The sequence below is a fragment of the Myotis myotis genome, unplaced genomic scaffold (assembly GCF_014108235.1).
Source record: "Myotis myotis isolate mMyoMyo1 unplaced genomic scaffold, mMyoMyo1.p scaffold_m19_p_3, whole genome shotgun sequence".
In the NCBI taxonomy this organism is placed as follows: Eukaryota; Metazoa; Chordata; class Mammalia; order Chiroptera; family Vespertilionidae; genus Myotis; species Myotis myotis.
This window is the reverse complement of record NW_023416335.1, coordinates 92,296,324-92,316,415: the sequence shown is the minus strand read 5'-3', so window position 1 is coordinate 92,316,415 and position 20,092 is coordinate 92,296,324. Positions and strand designations below refer to the sequence as shown.

Genomic DNA, 20,092 nt, shown 5'->3' with positions numbered 1-20,092 from the left:
AGTCGGGTCTCCCACCTCTGCTAGGTCTCCACCCTCACCTGGGTCACCTCCTTTCTTCCACATTCGGCCTTCATCCATCCCTCTCTCCTGCAGTGCTTGCGCTCCAGGCCCAAAAGAAAAGGACCAAGACCAAGAAGGACAAAACCCAAAGGAAGTGAATCTTGAACCCCCACATCCCATTCTCTGGATTTCCTCCTGCACCTCCTCTCTGTGTCACATCTTGAACCGGCACCCTGCAGCCCAGCCTCATGGCCTCCCAGCGGCCTGGTAGAGTCGGTCTCCAGGAAGCTGTGGGTCTGTGGCCAGAGGCCCAGCCTGAGTCTCAGCAACCCCATGCCTGTTGGAAAGGGCTGTTGGAGGAGGACCAGAGCCTATTGGTCATTAGCTCCCCAACTCCAGAGGAGGCACCACAGCCTCACGTCCCAGCCGCAGGCCTCACTCCCCCCACCCCCCACCCCCTGCCAAGCGGTCATGACATTACGGAGTCCTGGCCTAATTTGCATATTTCTCTCTTATTATATAGGATATAATTAAAAGGTAATATGCTAATTAAACCAAACATCCTTCTGGAGGAAGCCGGGCCGAGCGAAGCCCGGGTCCCAGGTGCCTGCCAGCAGCCGAGGGAGGCAGCCCAGTCCTGGGTGACTGCTGACAACTGGAGAAGGAAAGCCCAGGTCCGGGTGCCAGAGGGAAACCAGTGCCAGCAGCCGGGGGAAAGAAGGCCTACTCTTGCACAAATTTTCATGCATCCAGCCACTAGTACTTGATAATGTCCCAGAGGTCCTTTGAAGTCTCCTCATTTATTTTTAATTCTTTTTTTCTTTTTGTTGTTCCAACTGGGTATATCTACTACGTGGTCTTCTAAAGTGCTGATTCTATCCTCTGCTTCATCTAATCTGTTATCGATTCCTTCTAGTGTATTCTTCATTCCAGTCATTGTATTCTTCATTTATGATTGGTTCTTTTATGGTTTTTATGTCTTTTTTTTTTTTGCTTACTGTCTCTGTTAAATTTCTCACTAAGTTCCTTGAGCATCCTTACAACCAGTGTTTTGAACTCTATCAGGTAGATTGCTTGCCTTCATTTCATTTAGTACTTTTTCTGGAGTTTTGTCCTGTTCTTTTATTTAGGACATTTCTTTGTCTCCTCTGTATTTGCTTCTATGTATTAGACAGATCTGCTACATCTTCCAATCTTGTCAGGATGGCCTTATGTACTAGGCGACCTGTGTGTCTCATTGGCACAGTCTCCCTGATCATCTGAGCTGGGTCCCTTGTGTGGGTTGTGTGTGCCTTCCTGTAGTAATTGAGCCTTGATTGCTGTTGGCACATTAGTGGGTAGAGTTGACTCGCAGGCTAGCTGGCTGTGGCTCTCCAATAAGTCCAACATGTTCCTATGTTCCTGCTACATTACTACCCGTTTATTCTTGGCTTCATCTTCCCTGAAAAGTTAAATATTTTCTAGATGGTCTCAACTAAGAACAACAGCTCTCATCATACTTCCTTTTTGAGAGTGGAAATGCAAGTTGATTGATTACAGAAATGGGAGGAAAACAGCATTATATTTTAACCAGTGTGTAAAGAAGGCTCTTATGTAACCTGTTATCAGGGCCCTTTTCTTCAGAGAAATTTGTTTTTCTGCAAAGAACTGTTGGGATGAAGTTTTATAGCTTTGGAGTCCTGGTAGCCACTGTCCTCGTTTTTGAACAACATGTCTTCGCATTTCAAAGGTAACCTAATGGAATCCTAGAGGGTGGTTGGCCATTTTCCCACTTGCATACCCCATAGAATGTGGTAAGTGCACTGAAATGGGGAACAATTGTTAAAGTTTGAAGGTTAGCTCTTTCTGAAACTTTCCATGTTGCCCTTACAGATATTAAATTTCAAGAAAAGGATCTCACTAGAACTAGAGCCTGTCTTTTTTCTTATCTGGTTCCAGTTTTATTATCAGGATTATATGTATATCTGGATTATATGTACATTCAGTGTGTATGGAGATTAAAGAAAAATAAACATTTATAAAAAGTAATTTTTACACCCTAACACATATAAAATACATTAACTATAGGTAATTTATTTTATTCTTGTACATGAAACATAGAAGGGAGAACAAGGTCAAGGTATCAAATAGGTTAGGTTGTGCATGAGTATTCAAGCATGGAATATAAAAGGAAGAATAGTTGTGTTATAAGAACAGCTACATGTATATATCTAATTCTTATTTTGCTTAGTAGAGTGATTCCTTTAGGGTTTTCTACTATAAATCCCTTAGAAGAACACGAATGAACACATGCTCTGGCATATATAATATGAGGTGAAAGTAGTTCGTAGTTCATGGCTATGTGTAACATTGTAATGTATTCACTAGCTAATATTTAGGGCTTTTATTGATATTGTTTTCTTTGGAATTATTTTATTCTTTGTTTTGCTTCTATGATTTTTTTCTTCTCCAATTTCTGCTGAAACGGATTCCTCTCCCCATGTTAGTGATTGGCAAAGAGAGAGGGACAGAGAAAATTATACCAGAAAAAAAATTTTGCATTATAAAGAGCATTTAAGATAATAGAATTTTACTGGTAAGCCTGAAGCTGTGTTTGCACATCATCACTGAACTAATTATAGTTGGTTGATTCTTTTTTGCTCAATATGATTGTCAATTGTCAAGCACAAACTTCACCACTGAATAATTACTGTTATTGAGGTGACACAAGAGTCAAATTGCTAGAAAAATCAGTGATTTATGTCTCCATATTTGATCAATAACTCGGATGACTATGATTTCTAAGGTCCTTGCCAGTTCTAATATCCCATAAATTGGTGATTGGCTTTAATTAAGGGTAAGGGAGAGGGAACGAGGAAAACTGATACAACATGTCCAACCTGGTACTGTAGACAGTGACACTCACTGGACAGAGAGGGGGAAGAGAGAATGCATGGTTATTTAGCACCCGTGTTATCCCATTCATCAGTCTATGCACTTAGAAGTGTGACCTCTTCAGATGTCTGCAATCCTACACTCTAGGAATCTCTGTTGACATTTTACCAAGGAGAAACCCAAGCCTCAGGAAGGAAAAACCATGTGCCCCAAATCAAATAGTAAATGTAGAGTTTGGATTCAAGCCCACTTTAGCCTCATTTCCACTATGCTCCTTGCACACCATTGCCTCTAAAAAAATCTAGAAAATATGAAAAGAACCAATTTGAAGGGATATCAGATTTGCAAGTTTGTGGAGAATACAGTCTGTCTGGAATGCAGGGTAGAGAGAGGCCGGAGCTGGAGGTCGAGGTCCAGTCAGCTGGTCCTCACCTATGGCAGGTCTAAAGGTGGCCTCAGTGCCTGCTTCAGAGAAAGCCCGCTGGGTACAGGGCTTTGTGTACTCTTCTGTAGGGAACCATATGATCACATTGTCAACCAAACTCTTCGAGAAGATAACCCTTGGCAAGATATACTAAAAGCTTTATCATGTGCCTTCAGAATGAATACGCATATAACAGTGTGCTGAGACTAAATGTTATGCAAATAAAATAGACAGAAAGGAAGAAGTGGTGAAGAAATAAATGAGAAAACTCCATGCATGGCTTTTTTTACTATTTTTTGCTTCAACATATACTTTGAAGTCTGACTGAGATCTGTACTCTCAAAGAGAGAAATGAGACAATGACTATATTTTAACCAAATAATATAAAAAATATTTAATACTTTGTGTCGATGGTGATGGTCTCTGTGTGTTAGGGGAGGGGAAACTGCAGTTGTGTGAGCAGAAGCATATCTGATTTCTCAGTCCCATATCGCCACTAGAAAAAAACACAAACTCTTCTTTCTGGGAGAAAAAAAAATTTTTTTTATACCAAACAATTCTGTGTGCTGTTTTTCCAGGAATAGCCAATACTAAAGCTAAAAGAGATATCTAATTTCATTCATGGTGACAGACTTTGATGAATTATTTCTGAGGGAAGAATATAATTTCTTCTTGGACTAGCTAATGATGTGGCTTTTTCTAAAGTGGTTCTTTGTTATTGTTTTCTTGTCATAATCATTTTCCTAATAATGTTTTGTATTCAGACAATCTCTTAGTGGCAGATTTGTAGTTGTATTGAGATAAATATCATCAGTGAAATGCCCTGAAAGACAAAAAAAAAAGTTTTAAAGGCATAAATACCATCTGCCTAGGAGAAAGGCAACAACAACAAAGAAGTCTCCATAGTCACTTGCTTTTAAAGGTCAAACACAGCTAAAATACTGGCAAGTATCTGGTAAACAACCAATAATTGCATTGTGCTATGATTACCTAAGTATAGCCTGTCAGGTGAGGCTATTTATTTAGAATCAGAAAGTAGGGAGCAGGGAGAGGAGGAATTAAAAAGGGGGATCCATGATAGTGGTGAAGTAGGTGGAAGGAACACTCACCTCTTCCCAGGAATCATCCTGAATAACCAACTATAGACTAGCTGAAAAGAAATTGTGTGTGTGTGTGTGTGTGTGTGTGTGTGTGTGTGTGTGTGTTTGAAAGGGAGAGAGAGGAAGGGGGAGAAAGAAAGATAAACATCAATTTGTTGTTCCACTTATTTACGCTTACGCATTCATTGGTTGATTCTTGTATTTGCCATTAACAGGGATCGAACCCGCAACCTTAGCATATCAGGACAACCCTTTAACCAACTGAGTTACCTGGTGAGGTTCTGGAGAGAATTCTTATAACCAGGGATTTACAAAGAAAGCCACATCTAGACTTGTAGAAAGGGTAGAGATGAGAAAAGGGCTGGCCCTGCTCCCATGGGCAGCTGAAGTTCTGGAGGGATATCTCAGCTGTGGGGAGGGTTCCCCTGAGAGGTGTGGGGTCTCAAACCCAGGGTGGGCACCCCAGCCCAGAGCACCAGAGCCAGAAAGAAGCACCCACATAACATTTGGCTGTAAAAATCAGCAGGGTTTCTGTCCACCAGGGAGAGACAAGAGTCCACTAAAGACACAGGCAATCTCTTAAAGGGCCAACACACAACATTTTTTCACTCATCCTGGGCTCCAGCAGAGAAAGGGCAGAATGGACTAGAGTTGTGTGGGCAGAGACTGGGGTTTGTGGCTCTGGGGAGAGAGCTGAAGAGACAGCTGCCAGGACCCTTGTGCTGAGTCCCTCTCCCTTACCACAGATGCCATCTTTCTTGGGTGAAGCACTCCCCTACAAAGGCCATCAGCCTGGGGGAAAGCAATAGCCCCACCCTCTGGACTTACTCTCACCCCACCCTACAGATCTTATGCTCTACTGAGGAGTCAGCTGCCTTGGATGGGGTGTAGAGGTTTGGGCAAACTCAAGGGGTATCAGTGGCTGAGTTGTGTGGTATTGGGACAGGAGCCATTTCCTCCACTTTCCTGTGAACCTGACTAGCATATCTCCCTCATGGGTGATCTGATAGACCCACCCTCTGGGCTCCTAGCAGACCCATTTACCCAACTTCTGGTGGCTCCACCCTGCTGATGGCTGGGCAAAATCTGGGACAGACTGAGTTGTGTGGATCTCTGGTGAGGAACACAACCCCCACTTTCTCTGAAGTCTGACCAGCACCTCCCCTTCATGGGAGATTCACTAGCCTCATCCTCCCAACTCCTGGAGGCCCCACACTGCTGAGGTTGGGCTCCTCTCGGCAGAATCTGAGACAGACTGAGTAGAGCGGCTCTAGGACAGGGACCATTATTCCCTTGCAAGCCCAACCAGAGCAGAGCCCTGCCTTCACATCACCAAATCTTGGTCTTTGGGGGCCTGAAAACTGCCAGCCTCACTCTGATAACTCCCTGAGACCCCACCCCAACACAAAGGTGTGAGAGCATCCAGCAGGTGGCAGCTAGACTTGGTATACCTGGGACATTTGCTGAGTGGCCTTAGTCCAGAACTGAAACTGAATTTGAATCTCTTTCAGTCTGGTGAACACTACTCACCCCTACCTGGCAACTCACTGTGAAATACCTCAGGCAACTCAAGTACCATCAGAGGCTCTTTCAGTGACTGAGGCTAACAGACAGCTGACAGGCAAAGGCAGGTATTGGGGGACCTTGGGATTTTTGCTGACCTGACCTTGGGTCCAGTGCTAGTAAAAAAACAGTCTTGGTGCACAGCTTGGTCCTTTCTGGGAGCACCCAGGCCCATCAGAGGCCACCACAAACTGGAAAACTTGTAGCTCCAAACAAGTTGCTGGGGGCCTGTCACAGACAGCATCTGACTCTGGCAGGTACCAGAGTTCCCCCAAAGGGCCAGAATCAACACACCAGTGGCCAGCTTCAGACAATATCAGAACAGTATCCAATAAGCTTCACAAGCAGTATATCCAATTGGAGAGCTTGACAAACACCAAAAACTGCTGAGCTGAATTCCACTTTGTGTGGTCAGCACCTACACCGCAGCATGGATGCTGTGATTGGGGTTGAGAGCCACAGTCAGCATGAAGGTCAATTTGACACATGAATGGGTCAATAGCAATGAGACTCAATCACAATAGGAGGGCCCAAATAATCCACACAAGGCACATTCCTGGAGCACCCAGCTCAGGAGATCAAGGAGACTGCACCACTGGACCTCAAATGACACCACATAAGGCTACCACACAAAGGCTAGGAGTCAGATCAGATCTACCTAGTACATAGAAACAAAAAGGCAGTCAAAATGGAGAGACAAAGAAATATACCCCAAATGAAAGAAGTGGAGAAAGCTCCAGAGGAAAAATAAATAAATAAATAAATAAATAAATAAATAAATAAATAAAATGAAGGCAAGCAATTTATCAAATATAGAGATCAAAGTGATAATGATACTCAACAGCATGAAAAAGAACATAGAAACCATATAGAAAAGACTAGTCACAAATGAAGAACACAATATCTAAAATAAAGAATACACTGGAAGAAATAAGCTATAGGTTGGATGTAGCAGATGATCAAGTCAGCAATTTGGAACACAAATAAGAAACAAACACCCAATCAGAGCTGCAAAACGAAAAAAATATTAAATGAGGATAGTTTAAGGGACCTTTGGGACAACATGAAGCATAACAACATCTGCATCAAAGGGGTACAAGGAGAAGAGAGAGAGCATGGGATTGAGAATGACCAAAAACTTCCCTGACCTGGTGAAGCAAAAAGACACACAAGTCCAGGAAGTACAAGGAGTCCCAAACAAGATGAACCCAAAGTGCACTACATCGAAACATCATAATTAAAATGGTACAGGTTAAAGACAAAGAGAGAATCTTAAAAGCATCAAGAGAAAGACAGTTAGTTACCTACAAGGAAGCCCCCATAAGATTGTCAGTTGATTTCTCAACAGAAACATTTCAAGCTAGAAGAGGGGCATATAGGAGGCAGCTGATCAATGATTCTCTCTCATCATTAACCTCTCTCTATCTATCTCTATCTCTCTCTCTCTCCCTCTTCCTTCCTCTCTGAAATCAATAAAAAAAGATTTAAACAATAACATAAAATATAATTGAAACCAAGAGCTTATTCTTTGGAAATATAAACAAGATTGATAAACCTTTAACCAGACTCGTCAATAAAAAAAAGGGGGGAGGGGGGATAAATAAATAAAATCAGAAATCAAAGAGAAGAAGTAACAATTGACACCAAAGCAATACAAAGGATTATAAGAAAATATTATACATAATCATATACCAACAAATTGTGCAATCTGAATGAAATGAATAAATTCCTAGAAACATACAATTTTCCAAACTGAATCAGGAATAATCAGAGAATCTTATAGACAGATTACAACTAGTGAAATTGAAGCAGTAATCAGAAAACTTCCAACAAACAAAAGTCCTGGACCAGATGGCTTCACAAGTAAATTTTACTAAACATTCAAAGAACTAGCACCTATCCTTCCCAGAGACCCATCCAGGGCAGCACACATGCCATCTACTATATAGTCACACCTTGTGCTACTCAGATCAATCTGCTTCATAAAATACGCTTTTGGATTCTGGTTGGTCTCTTTTCCAGAAAGAAACATAGAAGAGAAACATTAGTGGAATTAACTACAGTCCCTACAGCTACAGCAAGTCTTGAGAGACTAACCAATACCCATCATCCCCCTTTTTTACCACCCATTCTGTTTTCTCATTGTCAGTACCTATCCTGGTATAGGCGGCCTACCTGGTGAGGTAACACAGGTCTGCAGCATCAAGGGTTTGAGGCCCCAATCACCATGCCCTCTTGGGCCATGGCTGCTGCATTTGTCAACATATAAAGAAATTGGGCAGGAGAATATCACAGAATGTCTAAGTTTATTATCTGAAAGCCAATCATATTCTTGCCTGCCACTTCACTGTGTGAATGCAGCCCTCAATATCCTCCTGATGACCAAGGTCAATTGCCCCTTCCAGCAAGGTAACTCCTCTCCTTTCTGATCATCTCTTGGCACACGGAGACAGAAATATTGTGTAGCAGCAAGAACTTGCAGTTTAATAGAACTTTATATGTCTTGTGGAAAGATTTTTCCTCTGGGAACCAGGACTTTTAAACTTACAGAACCCATATTTGTAAATTGAAAGTAAAATTTCCCTACATGGGTCAACTAGGAATGATAGTAAATGGAGCCACTCCAGCTTGATTCCTGGAGCCATGTATTCTACCTAGTGGAGACACAGAACTGTATGTTATTGATTTAAAGTGTATACTGTATCCTAGAGGATGTTGCCCCTTTCCAAGCTAGAACCTCAGCGATCCTTCAATAAGCTATTCCAAATGCTGTATCAAGCTAGTAGTTTCTGAGTGGTGTGGTATGTGATATGCACAGTGGATCCCATGATAATGTACCTGTTTCTGCACAATATTTTGAAAAGTGGATCTCTTGACCTGATAGAATATTATGTGTGATGATGCGCCCATGGATCATACACTATGTAAGCCCTTAGATGGTGATGCTGACTGAGGCTTTGAAGGCAGAAGAGGCAAACCTAGACCCATAGTGGAAGGTGACTGATGTAGTCACTTTGTCACCATGTGGTTTCCTGGTCTCCTTGAGGAATGGTGCTGATTGAAGATTCACTTTGACCTCTTCATAGATCAAATCACCTCTGTCTCCCTTTTCCACTTTTAAGGATCTTTGTGAAACCATTGATAACCCAACATAATCTTGCCATTTTAAAATCCTCACCTTAGTCACCTTTGCAAAGTCACTTTTGTCATGTAAGGTAACAGATTATCCTAAGGAATAGGGCATGAACATTAGTCTACCTACCACAGTGAATATGTCAGAACCAAGCTCATGGTGGGTGAGACTGGCCCCATGACCACTTGTTGTCCCATGGTCAGGCATTCTATATATATTATGGCCCAATAGCTGCCAAGAATTATTTTTGAAAAAATATATGATTTTCCATTGTAGATGTCATGGCCTTGCTCTAGGTGCCTACATTGTGATTCTTCTATTGGGACATGCCAAAACCTCCAAATGGCATCTTTTCCCACCACAGATGTCTCTGATCCCATATGGTATGAGGGCTCTTGCATGACAATCTGAACCTTTCTGTTCTGCGCCTCTCAAAAAATGGTAATCTCTTTTGTCATCCAATATATGTCTTGAAGCAGTATTTCCTAGTGAGCTATATTCAGAACCCAAGAGACCTACCAAGAATTTTGCTCCCTTCTTTAGCATGGGAGGTTGAGATGCAATCATTCATCTCTTATTTTTTATTTACATTACTAGAGGCCCGGTGCACAAAAATTTGTGCACTGGCGAGGGAGGGAGGGTGGGAGGGGGTGTCCCTCAGCCCCACTGTGCCCTCTCACAGTCTGGAACCCCTCAGGAGATAACCACCTGCTGGCTTAGGCCTGCTCCCCAGATGGCAGATGGCAGGCCCGATCCCTCAGTGCCTGCCCCGTCTCCCCAGGTCACGCACACAGCAGGGCCGATCCGGGGGTTGGGGCGCCACCCCGGGTCACACACACGGCAGGGCTGATATGGGGGTTGGGGCACCGCCCCAGGTCAGGTTGCACACGGGATGCCCCATGTGGGTCGCACACCGGCCAATTGCTGCTGCCCCGCCTGGCCTCCCCGGGTCAGGTCACACACGGACACCCGCCACCCCGGGTCACAGATAGCAGGCCCGGACGGAGGCGAGGCAGGCGGGATGGCGCTGTCGCACCCTGCCTGCAGTATGCAAATTAGCCACCATCTTTGTTGACTGTTAATTTGCATATTGCGCTGATTAGCCAATGGGAGGTGTAGTGAAGATACAGTCAATTACCATGTTTGTCTATTATTAGATAGGATTATATATATCCCCTACCCCCTTTCTTTGCCCCCATTCACCCTCCTCCACCCCACCTTAGGCCTTCCCCACACTCTTGTCTGTGTTCATGGGTTATGCATATATGCATATAAGTTATTCAGTCAATCTCTTACCATCCCACCTACCACCCTTCCCTCTGATATCTGTCAGTCTGTCCCATGTATACATGCCTCTGGACCTATTTTGTTCATCAGTTTATATTGTTGATTAGATTCCACATATAAGTGAGGTCATGAGGATACTTGTCTTTCTCTGACTGACTTATTTCACTTAGTATAATACTCTCCAGGTCCCTTCATGCTGTCTTTTAACGAGTAAGATATCCTTCCTTTTTACAGCCACATAGCATTCCATTGCATAAATGTACCACCGCTCTTTTATCCACTTATCTACTAATGGACATTGGGCTGTTTCCAGAACTTAGCTATTGTAAATAATGCTGCTATGGACATAGGGGTGCATATATTCTTTCTGATTTGTATTTTGGGATTCTTAGGATATGGTATTCCCAGAAGTGGGATCACTGGATCAAACAGCAATTCCATTTTTTATTTTTTTAGGAAACTCCATACTGTTTTCCATAATATCTGCACCAGTCTCAATTCCCACCAGAAATGCACTAGGGTTCTCTTTTCTCCACATCCTCGACAGCAGTTGTTGTTTGTTGATTTATTGATGGTAGCCATTCTGGCAGGTGTGAGGTGATACTTCATTCTCATTTTAATTTTCACGTCTCTGATTAGTGGCATTGAGCACTTTTACATATATATATTAGCCATCTGTATGTCCTCTTTGGAGAAGAGTCTATTCATTATTTTGAAAGGGATTTCCCATCCTATCCCATACCACTAGACTCTTAAAATATTTCTAGTGTGGCAGGCCCTGAATCTCTGGTATTTTTTGCCCACCCTTGAAAATACATGTGTGTTACTAAGACCTCCAATGCACTTGCCACTTCTTGCTCATCTGATCCATGATTCACATGATGATACTGATATAGTAGACTGAGATATCCATAAAGGCTAATTCTCTTTGACTATATTATTACATCTAGTGGGAAAGTTAATCTAAGATTGAAGCAAGACTATAAATATACTAGTATATTGGTGTCTGTCCCAAGTGGATGTGAACTGTTTGGATGCTTTTTTTTTTGAGAGGGATGGCCAGTTCATCAGCTAAATACCATACACCTGAGGCCCTGCTCAGCAAAGATACCACATTGAGTACAGTCACTACAACTGGGATTCCTACTTGGTTGAGTTTGATTGTTCATTGTCATCCTCTAGGATCCATTTGGTTTTTGTGGGAGCCAGATTGGTGAATTGAAAGTGAATTTGATGGGAACCACCATCACTATATCTTTAGGTCTTTAAGAATGGTACTTATACCTGCCATTTTCTCCAGATGCATTTTTTATAATTTTGCTATCTTGGCTGTGAAAGGGTGGGGGTGGGGTGGACAGTTTCACCTTTAGGCTTTTCTAACTATGATAGCTCTTAATTTATAGGCAAGAAACCAATATGGGGGGGGGGGGTCCAACTACCAAGTATGTCCATTTCAAGTACACATTTAGAGACCAGAGAAATGACCATGGGGGAATCCCTGGACCCAGTGATTCTACTATCAGCTGGACTTAGACTATGACTCCAGCTCTCCATGTTTCAGTGTCACCTTGGATCCTGAATCCAAAAGACCTCAAAATGCTTGAGTAATCCCCTTTTCCCAACGTGCATTTTCCTGAGTAAGTTGCCATAGGTCCCTTTGGGAAAATACTGAGGACGTCATGATCATATATCTTTTCTATGCCTTTGCAGGGTCTTTCCTGGTGGGGACCTGACTTCTCCTTCAGGCAAGAAATTCTGGATCTAAGAAGTGGCCCAGGTCTGGAAACTGGGCAATGGATAGGAATAGATGTCCTTAGCTTCCTCATTATCCATTCTTGATTTATTTTTTTTTTTGTAAAGGTTGAGCAATACTTTTGTTGGCTTCCCATCTATCTTGCCACTAAGAACCCTGTGTTCTCTTTAACAATAGGTTTCTGAAGATCACGTCCCTCTCTGGCTGCCACTCTGACCTTGCTGCTTATTATGATAATTGTGCACAATTTGTTACCTGGCAGTTAAGCACTGCCACCTGGCTTCTATTATGTAGCAATTTTGTTACCTCCAATGCTATTGGGGAGCTCAGTTCTGTAATGCCATTTCTTACTGTCAGCCCTCAGGATCTACTCCAACTTCCCTATCCAACCTCCAAACCAACAGCTAGGGTTAAGTCATTATATAATCTCGCTGTGGAAGTGTTGAGTATGTTAATAAAGAATTGAGTCTATAATCCTAAGGAGGTGCACTCACCCATAACACAAGATTTAACATTCTAGTTAGATCCTTGAGAGATAGGTGGAGTTAACTGCTGTTCAATGGTGTTTGGAAGCTTGAGAAAACAATGGCCTGCACTAAGTGAACTACAAGTGTCAGAACTCTTGCAGCAGATGGTAAGAAAGGGATCAAAAAATTCCTGGAACAGGGCATGCTAGAGTGAAAATACAACAAAAGGCTATGCTTCACTGATGGGCTCAGAGAACATTTGAAAACCATAAAGGTTGTGCTTAAGGAGAAGGTCACCAGTATTATGAGAAGCTCAAGAGTGGCTTTTTCACAGTCAGAGTTGCTTTATAATAGTATTTTTCCTGACTAAAGACAATAAGAAACCTTTTGTTAAAAAAGTAAATTTTAGAAAGTAAGTAATGTGGAAAAGCATAATATTAGGGAGGAGAAAAAACACTAAAATCTCATCACACTGAGAAAACATAATTAACATTTTAATGATCATTCTTTTATGCATTTCTTTATATATTTGTGTATACCCATGTATAGTTTTACATTAGTTGAATGTCATCTCTCCTATCAGAATTATAGAGACCTTTCTTTTTAAAACAACCTTATTTGCTCCTCCCTTCTGTCATCTACCCAGTCCATCAATTGCCATTCTCTACCATCCAAATCAATGTTAACAATGTGTTGTTTATTTATTTGTAACTTTTCTCCTGCTTTTTACACATACAATATTTCCTTGTTCTTTCTAATTTATTTATTTTACAAAAATGGAGTAATATTCACAGAGTTTTCCACTTGCTTCTTGCTTATCTCCCTTAGTACATGATGTAAATCATTCCCAAGTTAATTATTATAAATCTATCTCATCCTATATAATAAAAGAGAAACATGCAAATTAACCATCCCTTAGCGATGCTCAAGCCACACCAACAAGCCAATCAGGAGCAAGTATGCAAATTAACCCAACTAAGATGGCAGTGGCCATGGAGCTGGAGCAAGCAGGAGGCTTGGGTTGCCCCCAGCGATGGAGGAAGCCAAGCTTCCTGCCTACCCGGGCTAGTCCTGGGCTCCGCCCAAGGCTACAAAGTTTCGATTATAGAAGATAAATAAATCCCAGAAAGAAAAAAAAAAGGAGAGGCTGGGAGCTTGGGTTACCAGGGGGCATGGCCAACCTAAAAATGGCCATCAGCCCCTCACCCAGGCTGGCCAGGCACCCCAGTGGGGACCTCCACCCTGAAAGGGGTGTGGCCAGCCTGAAAACGGCCTTCAGCCCCTCACCCAGGCTGGCCAGGCACCCCAGCGGGGACCTCCACCCTGAAGGGGGTGTGGCCAGCCTGAAAACAGCCATCAGCCCCTCACCCAGGCTGGCCACACCCCCATGGAGTGAGGGTCCCTTCTGGGGGGCTTGGCCAGCCTGCAAAGAGCCATCAGCCCCTCACCCAGGCTAGCCAGGCACCCCAGTGGGGACCCCCACCCTGATCCGGGACACCCTTCAGGGCAAACCAGCCGGCCCCCACCCATGCACCAGGCCTCTATCCTATACAATAAAAGGGTAATACGCAAATTGACTCTAACAGCAGAACAACTGGGAATGACTGGTCACTATGACTCACACTGACCACCAAGGGGCAGACGCTCAATGCATTAGCTGCCCCCTGGTGGTCAGTGCACTCCCACAGGGAGTCAGCACAGTGGTGGTGGCAGGAGCCTCTCCCGCCTCTTCCGCAGCGCTACGGATGTCCGACTGCAGCTTAGGCCTGCTCCCCGCTGGCAAGTGGACCTCCCCCGAGGGCTCCCGGGCTGCCAGAGGGATGTCTGACGCCAGCTTCGGCCCGATCCCCCAGAGAGCGGGCCTAAGCCAGCAGGTGGACATCCTCCGAGGGGTCCCAGACTGTAAGAGGGTCCCAGACTGTCCCAGGCTGAGGGACCCCCCTGAATGCACAAATTTTTGTGCACTGGGCCTCTAGTTCTTTATAATGGCTATAAAATATCCTAGGATGTGGAGGTACTACCAATATTCTATTACTGATAAGCATTCATATGAATTCCATCTATTGTTATATATATATATATATATTATGCAAAGTCTCCCCTTGGGAGTTCGACCAGGAGACTGGTCCTGATTGGCTGGACCCCAGTAGCAAGCTAACCTACTGGTTGGAACATCTGCCCCTTGGTGGTCAGTGCACATCATAGGGACTGGTCGAACAGTTGAACACATGATTGGACACTCAGCATATTAGGCTTTTATTATATAGGACTAGAGACCCGTTGCAGGAAGATTCCTGCAAGAATAGGGCTTCCAGCGGCTGGAGCGAAGCAGAGAGGGGAGCGAAACCCGCTGAGGCGGGCTTCACTCCCAATCTGAGCCGCTGCGGCTGGGTTTCCCCTCCTGCTTCAAGCCACTCCTGCTGGGTTTCCCCTCCCACTCCCAGGTGCTCCTGCTGGGTTTCCCCTCCCACTCCCAGGCGCTGTGGCAGGTTTCCCCTCCCACTCCCAGGCACTGCCCTTTCCCCTCCAAGCCGCTGCCCCTCCGGCTCTCAGCCACTGTGGCTGGGCTTGCCCTCCCACCTCCTGCCTCCCACCTCCACAGCCTTGGCTCCATTTCTGTCCTCGAGGCCTCTACTTAGCTCCCTTCTGTGCCGCTTGGCCTCCATGTTGTCCTCAGTCTTCCCTAGCAACTGGTATATGCAAATTAACTGCCATCTTTTAGCTTCTATAATTGAAACATTGTAGCTTTTGGAACTGTTGCTTCAGGAGCTCAGAGCCTGGCGGCGGCAGGCAAGGAACCTTGGCTTCCTCCGTCACTGGAGCAAGCAAGCCTCATGTTTGCTTAAGCTGCCTGGCTGCCAGCCGCCATCTTGGCTGGCAGTAAATTTGCATATCTCGATGATTAGCCAATGGGAAGGGTAGCAAAATTATGGCTAATTACCATGCTTCTCTATTATTATATAGGATAATGAGTTCACCCTGAAACAGTTTCACTTGCCAGAACACAGATTTATTTCTCACTCATATCACCAGTTGTTGAAGGTCATGAGGGCTCTCCCTAGTGCTCTCCTGCAACTTGGAGATCTGAGCTGCTTCCATTTTGCAACTCCACATCTTCGGGTTCTTTGCTTCTAGCCACAGGGTGAGAGAAAACATAAGCATTAAAAACTACCACCTGCTACTCCCACACACATTCCCATTATCAAGAACTCAGGCACATGGTCTCAATGCAACCACAGGAGAGGCTGGGAAATGCAGTTTTTCTGTGTGCCCAGGAAGAGGAAATGGTGTGATGAACCAACATTATCTCTGTAAAAAAAAAGAAAAATGCATGAAAACTTATATAAGGCAGAATTGGCATAGCTGAACCCTGAGGAAAGTATTAGCGATTAATAAATTACACTACTAGTAAGAATAAAAAAAGAACTCAATTTCTTCTTTACATTGCACTCAATCAAATAACTTTCAAATGGATTAAAAGCTTAAATGAGAAAGACAAAAGAAGAATATGACCCAGGGATCGGAAAAGAGTTATTATCATACAGACAAAAAAACAAAAACAAAAATACCCATCAAACCCATAAGGAAATGATGGATAAAAATACATCATAAAGAGAGAAAAGACAAACTGGTAGAAGATATTTTCAATACATACAACTGAAAAAAGATTAATATTTAGACTATCATACTAGCCTATTGCCACAAAGAATAATCTACTGGAAATAATTATACTTCATTGGTAAGTCACAAGATTCCATTTCACAACCATTAGACTAAAAAAGGAAGTCATACAGCATCAATGTTAGCAAGGAGGAGGAGTTATGGGAAATCCTTTCCACTACTTGTGAGAATACAAATGGAAACAAAAAGTTTGAGGAATAATTTGACACTATCTCACAAAATTAAAATTGTGCATACCCTGAAGAAATATCAATTCCACTTGTAGACAAATTCTTATAAGTATGAATGAATTATGATTAGGTACTTCAACACAAATAGTAATCTTGAAAATACAATGTTGAGTGAAAAAACAAGATACAGAAGAAGACATTGTGTACCATTTTATATAGTTAAATCAAGCAAATGTAAGGATATTTTGAGAATCCACACATACAAAAATCCATACATGTGTTTAAGAATCCATCCAATAAAGAAAAGCAAGAGAATAAGCAAAGTGAAAATTTAGGGTAGTGGATAACGTTGGGGATGTGGCTGGGGAGCAGGGGTGGGGAACTTCAAGGACACCAATAAAGTTAGATTTCTTAAGTGGGGTAATGGCTTCACACGCATTAATTTTATTATGTAACTAGAGGCCCAGTGCACAAAATTTGTACATGGGTAGGGTCCCCTAGGCCTACCTGTTGATCAGGGCTGATCAGGTTCCCCGCCTCCTGGCCTCCCCGCCTCCTCCTTCCCTCGCTCCCTCAGTGTACCACCGTCATCGCTGTTCACCTGCCATGTTCCACGCTGCCCCCTGGTGGTCAGCACACATCATAGCGAGCAATAGAACTCCCAGTCTCCTGGTCAAACTCCCAAGGGGACAATTTGCATATTAGCCTTTTATTATATAGGATAAGCTAGTGTTGGCATAAATATTCCCTATGCACCAAATATTTAATTTTTAAAATCAACTCTCTCTCTCTCACACACACACACACACACAAGGAAAAGAGAAAGCACTCTGCAAACTGACTCCCATTTAAGAGAGCTGTTGATATTGCAATTGTGTAGGAGCAGAAAGAATGAGCAAATATATGTTCTCTTTTTAACACCACATAGTCTGTAGCAAGATCCTCTTTTCTTCTAACATTTAAAGTTTGTTTCCTTTTTGTAATTATCTCAAAGCCCCTAACAGTATAATTTATTTCATTTTTGCTTTTTATTTAACATCAAAATTCTGTTTTATTTTTCCCCAGTGGCCAGGTTTTATCTGCTCTTCCTAGAAGCTCTAGGGAAGTTCAAATTCTGCAGAGTCTTACTACAACATATGAGGTAATTTTTCCCTTATTTATTTGTAAACTAGAGGCCCGGTGCACGAATTCATGCATGGGTGGGGTCCCTCGGCCTGGCTGGTGATTGAGGCCTATGGGGGCAGGGGGGACCAGCTGACCAGGGAGAGGGGCTGTGGGAGGTTGACCGGCCGGCTGGGGGGAGGGGCCGTGGGAGGTTGGCTGTGGGAGCACACTGACCACCAGGGGGCAACTCCTGCATTGAGCATCTGCCCCTTGGTGATCAGTGCATGTCATAGCGACTGATCGACCGGTCTTTCTGGTCGTTCTGGTTGCTCGGTTGCTTAGGCTTTTATATATAGACTAGAGGCCCAATGCACAAAATTAATGCATGGGTAGGGTCCCTAGGCCTGGCCAGCGATCAGGGCCAACCTGTGGGGCAACCAGTGGGGTAATCGGGGGGGACCGCTGGCACCCACCTTGGCTAGCCTGGTGCCACCCACTTGCCATTCCTGCCCCCTGCCACCACTATCAGTCGCCTCCCTCCGCAGGGCGACCCGCAGGGCGATTGGGAGGCCCTTGCTGGCACCTACCTTGGCTGACCTGGGGTTTACAGGTTGGGGGCAGCTCCTGCTTTGAGCATCTGCCCCCTGGTGGTCAGTTGGCATGATAGCGACAGGTTGTTCCACTGGTTGTTCTGCCATTCGATCGACTTGCATATTAGGCTTTTATTATATAGGATTATTTCATTTTGTGGAAGTATTGTGTGCCATGTTCTCTCCTATATGTTGTCTAACTTGCATATCACTGGTATAAACCCCTCTTCTTATACCCTTTTTCCCCTTCCCATAATCACATGATTTTGCTGGTTCCCAAAATCAAACCTTCTTCATTTGTACTATTGGCTTTTTAGCTAGCCACATAATAGTACCTTGGGATTTAAAGTGTGTATTTGTAAAGATACTATGATAAAAGAAGTCCAATAGGACTTCACTTATAAAACAATAGTTTTTAACCAAGACGCAAACATCAAAAAGACAAGGGAAAATTTACTAACATTTTCATGCCTGGGACCCATATCCCCAGAATGCCTGATAAGAGTTACAAAATATCATGGTAAAAAATTGATGGCTCCATGTTTGTCAGACCAGATTAAAGTTTCAAGAGAAATGCATGTGAAGCATGAAGAAGGAGGACCTGGGGTGACTTGGAGCACCCTTAGATCATAATGCAGCTCTGACCTCTGTGTAGAAAGGAAGATTGTGCATGAAGAGTCTCTAGACTGAAGGGCAGTTCCAATGTAGGTCTGGGGGGACCAGTGATGAGTCCTTAAGCCAAAGCCACATGTAAGAAGAAACTCCTATCTAGCAAGAATAGACCTGCAATTTTTTGGGGGGATCTGCATGAATATAATCATAATGCTCGATCACTGGCTGTCTGCAGCTCCGGAGAGCATGGCCTCAGTCTCTGGTGGATCAAGAGCAGGAACAGCTGGTGAGGTCAGTCAACTATGTTTCTCCCAACAGAAGAGTTGAGCAGTGAATTTTCACAGCCAACACACTGTGGACAGAGAAATACCACCAAAGGAAGCATCAGAGATTTAGAATTTAGCTCTTGGTCTGCCACTCCTAAGTGTGTGATTTTAGACAAGTTTAGCTATGAGCCTTAATTTCTTCACCTGAATAGTGAAAAGAATGACACTTGCTGGGTTTATACCAAACTATGACTATAACGAGCACAGGAAATGAGTGTGAAAAAGTGCAGTGAAATAGGGAAAAAAAATGTGAATAATTTTGGAAGATATTGATCAAAGCCCATAATTAGATTAAAGAATAGGAGCACAGACATGATGATAACATCAAGAATATGGATTTTTTTATGAAAGAAAATCACCATTTAATCAACTTTCTATACAAAATTTTATTTCTCTTCTGAGTATCTGACATACACATACAGTTTTATACAGTTGGGCCTTAAGTATATTCATTCACTCCTTCGTTCATTATTTAATCAAATATTTATTGAGTACCTACCATGTTCCAGGCCCTCTTTAGCAACTGAAATTACAGAGAAAAATAAAACAAGCTCCACACAAAATAAAAGTTTAGAATGCCATGTGTATAAATGAGGACCAGTGGCCAGGAAGTATATTTTCACTAGAGGCCTGATGCATAAAATTTATGCATGGGTAGGGTCCCTAGGCCTGGCCAGTGATCAGGGCCAATCTGTGGGGCAGCTGGCGGGTCGATCAGGGGGCCCCCAATGGCATCCACCTTGGCCAACCTGGCACCGCCTACTCGCTAGCCCTGCCCCCCTGCCTCCGTTACAGGTTGTCTCCCTCTGCAGGAGGTGACCGGTGGGGCGACTGGGGGCAGCCCTACCCCCCCCCCACCACCAGCCCACTTGCTGGCAAGCCCCACCCTGCTCCGCCAGCCTGCTGGCTCCCTCATTGGCTGGCCTGAGGCCTGCAGACTGGGGGCAGCTCCTGCATTGAGCGTCTGCCCCCTGATGGTCAGTGCGCATCATAGCAACTGGTTGTTCC

The 20,092-nt window shown here is 43.7% G+C and overlaps 1 protein-coding gene across 6 annotated transcripts in view; it reads left to right on the top strand.

The window, feature by feature from the left end:
• The first annotated feature begins 1,322 nt into the window (after window positions 1-1,322).
• The window catches only part of CPB2 (carboxypeptidase B2), a 58,879-nt gene continuing 40,109 nt past the window's right edge, over window positions 1,323-20,092 (top strand). For 2 of the 6 annotated variants that reach the window (XM_036301616.1, XM_036301612.1), the window contains exons 1-2: window positions 1,323-1,729; window positions 17,518-17,593. In XM_036301616.1, coding sequence (XP_036157509.1) covers window positions 1,711-1,729; window positions 17,518-17,593 — 95 coding nt within the window. In that variant the 5' untranslated portion in view covers window positions 1,323-1,710. Of the gene's footprint in view, window positions 1,730-12,091; window positions 12,159-17,517; window positions 17,594-20,092 lie in introns of all 6 variants that reach the window. The other 4 variants (XM_036301615.1, XM_036301611.1, XM_036301617.1 and 1 more) reach the window with 3 other exon arrangements.